General features: G+C 51.2%; 1 protein-coding gene across 2 annotated transcripts in view; it reads left to right on the forward strand.

The window, feature by feature from the left end:
• The window catches only part of GPR173 (G protein-coupled receptor 173), a 31474-nt gene extending 22283 nt beyond the window's left edge, over positions 1 to 9191 (forward strand). Inside the window, exon 2 of one of the 2 annotated variants that reach the window (XM_054472447.2) lies at positions 5109 to 9191. In XM_054472447.2, the coding sequence (XP_054328422.1) occupies positions 5206 to 6327 (1122 nt within the window). In that variant the 5' untranslated portion in view covers positions 5109 to 5205 and the 3' untranslated portion in view covers positions 6328 to 9191. Of the gene's footprint in view, positions 1 to 1939 lie in introns of both variants that reach the window. The other variant, XM_063660739.1, reaches the window with a different exon arrangement.
• The last annotated feature ends 962 nt before the right edge of the window (positions 9192 to 10153 follow it).

Here is a 10153-nt window from a genome sequence, read left to right on the forward strand (position 1 = left end):
AGTGTGTCTGTGTATGTGAACAATTCTCAGCCCTCTCATACCCAGTGCCCTCTTCTACGTAACAGATATTTTGTAACACCCCTTTACTATCTGGAAATGAAGTTCTTAGGTAATATAATCTCTCTGCATATGTAATTTTTTTTTTGAGATGGAGTTTCACTCATTACCCAGGCTGGAGTACAATGGCACTATCTTGGCTCACTGCAACCTCCGCCTCCTGGGTTCAAGTGATTCTCCTGCCTCAGCCTCCCGAGTAGCTGGGATTACAGGTGCGTGCCACCATGCCCAGCTAATTTTGTATTTTTAGTAGAGATGGAGTTTCACCATGTTGGCCAGGCTGGTCTCGAACTCCTGACCTCAGGCAATCCGCCCACCTCAGTCTCCCAAAGTGCTGGGATTACTGGTGTGAGCCACCACGCCTGGCCCTCTGCACATGTAATTTAAAAAGAAAATCCATATTTTATACAATATCCATTTTGTATTAACTATAATACCAATAAGAAATAAAAGAAAAATTATTTATAAGAAAACGATTTGTATTTCAATATGTAAATGCTTGGGCATGACACTCCCCAGGAGATTCAAGGAAGTAATTAGAGGCTCCCAGTGTCTTTTTTTTTTTTTTTTTTTTTTTAAGATGGAGTTTCGCTCTTGTTGTCCAGGCTGGAGTGCAGTGGCGCAATCTCAGCTCACCACAACCTCCACCTCCCGGGTTCAAGTGATTCTCCTGCCTCAGCCTCCCCAGTAGCTGGGATTACAGGCATGCGCCACCACGCCCTGTTAATTTTGTATTTTTTTATTTTTAGTAGAGACGGGGTTTCTCCATGTTGGTCAGGCTGGTCTCGAACTCCCTGCCTCAGGTGATCCGCCCACCTCCGCTTCCGAAAGTGCTGGGATTACAGGCGTGAGCCACCGTTCCCGGCCCCCAATGTCTTACACTGGGTAACTGTGGATTTAGGAGAAGGGGAAACATCAGGGGCAGGACGTGCAGGAAAATGACAGGCACAGGCCTTGGAGGTGAGATTTTCTAAAATAGTCAACAACTCTAAGGAAAGCTCATCCCAAACCAAAGTGCAGCCTCCTCTTTACTTACATGACAGCCACGTTCCTGGATAATTCAGGGTATGTTAAAATCAAGAGAAAAAAATGGTGTTTATCTGTGAAATAGATTGTAGGTTCACTTACTTAAAAGTCCAAAGTCCTAGAGGATGCGGGACATGTTGGTTGCGTGGGACTGTCCCCCATATTACTGGATGGCCAACATCCTCCCCGACTCCTGTCAGAAGGACACCCTACACCCCAGCACTGTGGCCATCAAAAATGCTCCTACACAAATTTCCAAAATGTCCCCTAGAGGGCAGTAACGCCTTTGTTGAGGACGAAGCGCTGGCGCTCGGAGAGGGTACACTGTGTACCTGTGTGAACGCGGCAGAGTACAAGATGTACCTCTGCCTCCGTGTGCGTGTGTGCGTATGTATGTGAGTGCGTGTGCGTATGTGTGAGTGTGTGTGTGTATGTGTGTTGCATGCGTGCGCACGCGTTCCTCATGCAAGAGCGGGTTGCTGTCTGAGGGTGTCCACAGCAGTAGACCGTTTATGGGGGGAGGGGGTGTGCACGTGTCTGGGCTCGAGCAGGTGTGCGTGTGTTCTGTGTTTGCACGCGTCTTGAGCCTCAGCTGGGCCCAGGCTGCGGCTGCCAGTCTGCGGAGGAAAACCCTCTCCTCACTTGTTTGTAAAATGTCCCGAGCTTTCCCAGGGTTTCGTTTGTTTGCTGCTATTGTTTGCGGGGGGGTTGTGGGGGGTTTTGTTTTATCTTTAGCTTTTGTTTTCACTGAGACTCAGGGCTACGCATTATCCACCTTCTCGGTCTTAGCGTGGCTCTCCGTGTCTCCCTCTCTATCTCCATCTTTATTTCTGTCTCTCTCTCTATCTCTCTCCAGCTCCCCTCTCTTATCTCTGCCCCACCCCACCCCGTCTCTATTTTTCTTTCTTTCCTGGCGTTAGCCCTCTCCCTCTCCCTGCTCTTCTTTTCTCTCTCTTGCTCTGTCTCTCGCTCTCTCTCTATTTCTCTCCCTTCTCTGTCTGGCATGCTGGTTTCTGTGTGTGTCTCTGTCTCTTTTTTCTCACTCTCATTTTCACCCTTCTTCCCCTTTCTGTCTCTCTTCCTCTCTGTATGTAAGGATCTCTCCCCTTTCTCTGTTTCTCTCTCTGTCTCTTTCTCCCTCCTATGTCTCCGTCTGTCTCTGTCACACACACCTCTCTCTCCTTCTCTCTCTCTGTGTCTCTCTGGCCTCTCTCTTACATTCAGTCTCTGTCTGTCTCTATCCCTTTCCCTCTGCCTCCCCTCAACGTAAAGGAGAGAGAAAGAGAGAGAGAAAGAGAGTGTGTTTACATTCACCCAGCTGCGGGCTGTTCCACAGTCTGAGGGGGCTGTCAGGCCTTGAAGGGCTGAAAGGGAGCCCACCAACCCCATTTCTGCTCAGCCCCTGCCCTGGTACTTTCTAAGTGCTAGTTTGGCCTCCTGTCATGGGCTCTGAGATCAAAAAGCCTGGCTCGGGCGCAGTGGCTCATGCCTGTAATCCCAACAATTTGGGAGGCCAAGGCGGGCGAATCATTTGAGGTTACAAGTTGGAGACCAGCCTGGCCAACATGACAAAACTGTGTCTCTACTAAAAATACAAAAATTAGCCGGGCGTGGTGGTGCGTGTGCTTGTAATTCCGGCTACTCGGGAGGCTGAGGCACGAGAATCACTTGAATCTGGGAGGCGGAGGTTGCAGTGAACTGAGATTGTGCCACTGCACTCCAGCCTGGGCAACAGAGGGAGACTCTGTCTAAAAAAAAAAAAAGGCCCGGCACCAGGTGGCTGTGGCAGGCCAGGCTGGATTGAGCTGGAAAACCATGCAGAGGGGAGACTTTTCCTGGGAGGGAAGGAGTAGGAAAACATCCACTCAAGTTCCACCCCCTAATCCCAGCCCAGCCCCAACAATCATCCTGAGTTTCCCCAGTTTCTGCCCAATTGCCTCACTGCCTTCCCTCTGGGACCTGTGCTGTTACCTGGTCACATCCCCACACTCCCGGAGCTCTCCTCTTTCCTGCAGCTTTGCTGCGCTGCTCTCACCGCCAGATGTACCCCCCAGGCTGCTGTTGTAGCTAATCCTGCCTGGATGTCTCCAGGGCGCCCTCTCTGACCCACAGCCCCAGCCCATTTAATCCCTCAATCAATTCATTTGATATATTGTCACTGAGAGCCTACCATGATGTGCTACGTAGTGTTCTTTCAGAGGAGAGTCAGTGAGTCTTTAACTCCTGCCTTTGTGGAGCTTTCATTCTGATAGGACAAGGCAGGCAATAAACTAAAATTTAAAAGTAAATTATATATATAAAATTATACATATATAAAAAATTTTATATCTATATGAATATATAGTGTGTTAGAAGAGAGAAATTCTAGGAAGCAAAATAGGGAGAGTGGCATGGAGGGGGCATTATCTGTCACCTGGATTGCTGCAGGGGCCTCTGAGTAGTCTCCCTACTTTTATCTGCACCCCACATGACCCCTGCTCTTCACAACGGCAAGCGGGATTCTGTTCCATCCTAGATCATACCACATCTGGCCTCTGCTCAGAACCCTCCCATGACTCCCATCTCATTCAGAGGAAAAAGTTCTTGCCACGGCCTCCCTGATCTGACCTCACCACCTTTCTGACCCCGCCTGCCACCGCATTCCCCTGACTCACTGTGTTCCACCCACAGTGGCTTCCTTGCTCTTCCTCAAATATGCCATGTAGAGTCCCACCTCAGGGCCTTTGCTCTGGCCGTTCCCCCTGCCTGGACTTCTCTTCCCCGAGATATCCGCATGACTCACTCTCTCACCTCCCTTAGGTCTGTGCTCAGATGACACCTCCTCCGTGAAGCCTCCCCGTCCACCTCATCTAAAACTGCAGCATCTTCCCCACCCCTAGCACTTCCTATCTTCCTTCCCTCCTTTATGTTTATTCTTGGGAACTTGTCATCATCTGACATACTATACTTCACCCGTGTCTCTTCTTTGTTATCTAGAACGTCGGTTCCACAAGGGCCGGGATCTTTATCTGTGTAGTTCACAGCTGTATCCCCAATACCTAGAACAGTGCCTGGCACACAGATGCTTGATAAATATTTTTTCAGTGTATGAATGAATATGCACAGGCATACCTACATGTTTATATTCACACATACTCGCCTCCTCACCTAAAATAAAAACCAAAGTCCTCATCGTGGCCCACAACCCTACACAATCTGGCCCCAAGGCACCTTTGCGACTTCATCTTCCACCACTGTCTCCCTTGCTCTCACCGTTCCTGCCTCACTCGTCTTCCTGCTGTTCCTCAAGCATACTAAACACATTCTTCATCATGAATAAAGAAATCTATTAAGTGAGTGGTGCCAGCATTTTAAGAATACATGAAAGAGAATAAAAATGAATGGGGTACATTGCATACAGATTCAGTACTGTTTTGTGAAACTTTTGGTTCAGCTGTGTGTGTGCGTGCATGTATGTGTAGCGGGTTGTGATGTAAAATGTATTTTTTTACTATGGGTGGCAGTAAAAAAAAGTCTGAACACAACCTTAGAGCTTTGCAAAGGGGGAGAAGAGCTGCACCAACATCCCTGCCCCACAGATCCACCAGTGGAGGAAACAGGTAACCAAAGACATCCAAAGAAATGCAGCATCCTCACCTGACAAGGAGCGGGTAGGAGCAGGAGTGGCCCAGGGGCAGGGCCTGGCACCAGCCAGGGCATAATTGGGGAGGGCTCGTAGACACACTAACCCTGCCCTTTCTGTTTCTTCCTCATCTTTCCTTTCCATCTGTTTCTCACGGTCTCCTGTCTGTCTGTCTCTCTCTCCCCTCTTTCTCTCTCCTCGCTCTTTCTCATCCCCTCCATTTCTGTGTCAATCTCAATCCATTTATATCGGTGGCCACTTTTCTATCTCTTTGTTCCATCTCTCTCTCTCTCTTTCCCACTTTGTCTCTGCACGCCTGTTGTGTTTTTCCCCCTCTCTGTCTCTCTCTTGCCCTCATCTCTCTGTCTCTGTCTGTGTCTCCCCCGCTCATTCCCATTTGCAGGTGCAATGTAGCAGGACAACTCATGGAGCCCCCCAGGGCCCATCGAGTACCGAACTGGCTGACCCCCTAGGGTTGGCAGTAGCCCCTGACCCTCAGTATGGCCAACACCACCGGAGAGCCTGAGGAGGTGAGCGGCGCTCTGTCCCCACCGTCCGCATCGGCTTATGTGAAGCTTGTACTGCTGGGACTGATTATGTGCGTGAGCCTGGCGGGTAACGCCATCTTGTCCCTGCTGGTGCTCAAGGAGCGTGCCCTGCACAAGGCTCCTTACTACTTCCTGCTGGACCTGTGCCTGGCCGATGGCATACGCTCTGCCGTCTGCTTCCCCTTTGTGCTGGCTTCTGTGCGCCACGGCTCTTCATGGACCTTCAGTGCACTCAGCTGCAAGATTGTGGCCTTTATGGCCGTGCTCTTTTGCTTCCATGCGGCCTTCATGCTGTTCTGCATCAGCGTCACCCGCTACATGGCCATCGCCCACCACCGCTTCTACGCCAAGCGCATGACACTCTGGACATGCGCGGCTGTCATCTGCATGGCCTGGACCCTGTCTGTGGCCATGGCCTTCCCACCTGTCTTTGACGTGGGCACCTACAAGTTTATTCGGGAGGAGGACCAGTGCATCTTTGAGCATCGCTACTTCAAGGCCAATGACACGCTGGGCTTCATGCTTATGTTGGCTGTGCTCATGGCAGCTACCCATGCTGTCTATGGCAAGCTGCTCCTCTTCGAGTATCGTCACCGCAAGATGAAGCCAGTGCAGATGGTGCCAGCCATCAGCCAGAACTGGACATTCCATGGTCCCGGGGCCACCGGCCAGGCTGCTGCCAACTGGATCGCTGGCTTTGGCCGTGGGCCCATGCCACCAACCCTGCTGGGTATCCGGCAGAATGGGCATGCAGCCAGCCGGCGGCTACTGGGCATGGACGAGGTCAAGGGTGAAAAGCAGCTGGGCCGCATGTTCTACGCGATCACACTGCTCTTTCTGCTCCTCTGGTCACCCTACATTGTGGCCTGCTACTGGCGAGTGTTTGTGAAAGCTTGTGCTGTGCCCCACCGCTACCTGGCCACTGCCGTTTGGATGAGCTTCGCCCAGGCTGCCGTCAACCCGATTGTCTGCTTCCTGCTCAACAAGGACCTCAAGAAGTGCCTGAGGACTCACGCCCCCTGCTGGGGCACAGGAGGTGCCCCGGCTCCCAGAGAACCCTACTGTGTCATGTGAAGCAGGCTGGTAGGCAGACAGGCAGAGAGAAGGTCATGGCCACCGTGATGGGGCTAACAGCAAGGGAGGGGTGGGGGCCCATACAGGAGTCCTCCTTTCTGAGCTCCAGCCCCAGACCCTCGAACCACCTGTAATCTAGGCACCTTTGCCAACACCTCCCAAGGATGGAGGACTGGGTGAGGGACTGGGAAAGAGGCATATTTAGTTTTGTGGGGCCTGTCTCCGCTGCCTCCTTCTCCACTTCTACAATCTCATTCTCTCTTTCTCTCTCTCTCTCTCTCTCAGAAGTGACAATTCAGAAAAAGAAAAGAACACTGAGAATGCAGGTTTTTCTACTAACAGCTGAGGAGACAGGCTTTCTTACTTTAATGTCTCTCCTTCTGACACTGTCCAGAAGGGGGAAATTTGTCATGTAAAATAGACTTCCAGAGCTCTTTTGCCCCCTCTGCTCCCATGCACTCTCCCCTTCCAAGTACTTTAGCAAGGCCTGGGTGTTTAGGGAGAAAGTGGTCCAAGGCTGCTGACAAGAGGGACCAAAGGGGGTGCTGGGTTCCCAGGGAGCAGGGATGTTTAATTACTATGTCGTGTGCAATGTTGTTTTAGGCCAACCCTTGCCCCAAGCCCAGTCTCTTCTCCCTCCCCACCATGTCCAGATCTCCCAAATGGTTCTTGTGCATCTATTGGAGAAGTCAAGGGAGTAGGGAGAAGGGCCCCAAGGATGGGCTCAGGTTAGGTGAAGAGTAGGATGTGAGCTGAACTCCTCGAACTGAAGAGACCCACACTTGGTCACATTCTCTCACGTCGCCTTCAGGATCCCCAGCCCCTAACTCTTCTTTCTGAGGATGGAAATCCACTTCAGCCCCACTAGGACTGATGTGGGTGCCATACAGGCAGGAGCAGCCCACCAGGAAAGTGTAGGGAGGGAGCTTAACTCCCCAGAGTAGTTGGACCACAGAGACTTGGGTCAGAGCCGATTTCAACCCCAGAATTGTCTCTTGGGTTCACCCTACTCTTCTAAAGATGAAAATTTGTTTGGGGCCTTGGTAACCGATAGTGGTACAAACTCCAAGGCACTGCGGACTTGAGTCCGTTCCTATCTGACCTCTTTTTGTCCCCCTCAAGCCTCAGGGGCCTCAAGCCCCTCCTTAGTAGCCCTTGGCTGACTGGGCCCTGAGCCCCAAACATCCTTCTTCCCAACAACCCTCCTTCCCCTTCCTTCCCCCACCCTTACCTACACCCAAAGTGGAGCAGACTGCAGTCAGATTCTCCAGGTGGGAGATCCAAGCCTCCCTCCCAGGGGTGGAATCCACTCTGGGCTTACTTCGAGGCCTGTTCTGTGGATTGGTGAGCCAAGCTGGCACTCCTTGCCCTGGTCTTACCCAGGCTCTCTGTCCCCCTCTCACTTCCTGTGGGGCCGGAATCTGTATTTATCCATCCCCCTTTCCCTTCTTTATAGAAGTCCCTGTCCTAAACTCCCTCCCTAGCCCAAGAGAGCCCCAGAACTGGGGAAGCCTGACCCATACAGAATGGGTAGGGCACTCTAGGCAGGAGAGACATTAATGAGCCTGGCTGTGGAGTGGCCCTGGAAAGGCAGGCCAGAGTGGCTGAGAGGCCGGGAGTGGGGGAGCCTGTTCTCTCAGCAATAGTGATGGGGGTGCCTTTCCGAGGGGGTGGGGTGGGAAGACCAAGGGGGTGGGGGGTAGATAGGGTACATTCAGGAGGGTTTTCCTCCATTTCTTTTTTCTAACTGCCTGGATTCACCATTGGATTTTGTAAATGGAAAAACTGAAATGAACAATGCTATATTGGATGTTTTCTCTTTCTGACTGTGTGTGTGTGTGTGTGTGTGTGTGTGTGTATGTGCCCTGTCTGACCACATGTGGAGAGACATGATTCAGTGATAGTGTGTGTCTGTGTGACTTTGTGTGGGGAGGCACTCCTGAGGAAAACTTGCCCAGTGCACACACATAAGCAAATGCCTGTATATGGGGACAGATACAGCACGTGCATGCATACACACACACACACACACACACACACACCACAGTTGAGAGGAGACAAACTAGAGTATGTGCCCATGGTAGGAAGTAGAGTGGTCAAGAGATGGATCTTGGAAACTACATAGGTAGGTAGCAAGAGGATAGACTCCCATCTCACAAGATGGGCCTCCCTTGGCCTAGGCCCTGAGCACGGGAGGGCTGGAGCCGCCAGGGTACTTGAGAACCTCATCTCCTCACAAAGCCTGTAGCCCCATTTCAACCCCGCCTCAGTCTCCTTCCCAAACTCAAACAAGGTGTTCCTAAAACTGGACCACCATGGAGAATGGGGACTGGGAATTGAGGATCAAATGTGAGGGAAACTGATGGGGTTAGAAAATGCCCCCCACAAAGTAATGGCTTCTGGAGGGACTGCTCAGTCTGGGATGGGAGCCCTTCCTAGGGGCCACTGTATGCAGCTGGGACTTTGGTCAGCTTTGACCAAATTTAGAGGGAGGGATGTCATGGGGAAAAAAAAACCCAAGCCCAGGAGTCTACCCAGCCACCCTGCTCCCTAGACAGTTAATTTACTATCTAGTTATTCTCTCAGGTGCACAGAATTGAGTTGACCATACTCCTCAGTTCTTGGCACGCTATATCATCATTGGTCCATGTGAGGCCCTTTTATTTTTCTTCTTCAGTTTTGTCCCCTTCATCACCCATTCCTGATCCCATCCTCCCCGCCCCCTACATAGGCACCCACTCTCGTGTATTTAACGTACGTCCTTCCAATCCACCGTTCATGTGTTTATTTACATATATGTGTATCTGTGAAAAATGTATGGTATTGCTGTGTTTTAATTTACATAAACAGTATTGTACTATAAATCTTGTTCTGTTTCTTTTTTCACTCAACATTCTGTCTTTGAGAGATCCAGCCATGTTGCCGTATACAGATCTAATTCGTTCTAGTGGTCCATCTAAAACATGTATCACATTTTTCTTATCCACTCCCCTGATGATGGATTCCTAGGTCTCCTCTCTGCTCCGCGACAAGGCTGCAATGGGCAGTTACCTACACCTCTCTTTAGGGATGTCTAATTTAGGGGAGAGAAAACTGAAGCTCAGAGAGAGGCAGTGATTTGGTTAAGGTTACAAAATGAGGGGCACACCCATGATGTGAATCCCAGCACCAAAGCCAGCCCTCCACCACTATGCCTCACAAAAGACCATCCATCTATGGTTTAAAAAGAAAAATCTTAAATACAGCATACACTGGGGAAAGGGAGAGGAAAGGATGGAAAGGGGGAGAAATGAAGAGACAAAGTGCTAGAAAATTCTAGCAAATGAGCTGAATCACAATCATTTTTATGACGCAGAGGAAGTTACTTTTTTGTGTGTGTGATTATTATTTGTGGAGCCATTTTGCGGAGATGGAAAACACCACGTCAAAACCTGGCCCCCAAACCAAACACCCTGGGTGCCTAAATTGCAGGCGCAGGCAGTAGGGCAGCCCGAGCCCCCAAGGAGCTACAGCAGAGTTCACCCAGGGGGCAAACGTGGGGGGTGGGGGAAGGGGCAGAAGTGGAAGGTAGGGAAAGAGGCGGGGGGCGGGGTTGTGTGAGGGAAGGTGCAGAAGTTGGGGGATGGGGGATGGGGGAAGGGCAGAAGCAGAAGCGGAGGGTGGGAGGGTGAGGGAAGGGACAGAAGTGGCGGTGGAGGGGGTGAGGGAAGGGACAGAAGTTGGGGGATAGGGGAAGGCGCAGAAGTGGAGGATGGGAGGGTGAGGGAAGGGGCAGAAGTGGGGGGTGGGGGGTTGGGGGAAGGGGCAGAAGTGGGGGTGAGGGAAG

Source organism: Pongo pygmaeus, chromosome X (genome assembly GCF_028885625.2).
Source record: "Pongo pygmaeus isolate AG05252 chromosome X, NHGRI_mPonPyg2-v2.0_pri, whole genome shotgun sequence".
Lineage (NCBI taxonomy): Eukaryota > Metazoa > Chordata > Mammalia > Primates > Hominidae > Pongo > Pongo pygmaeus.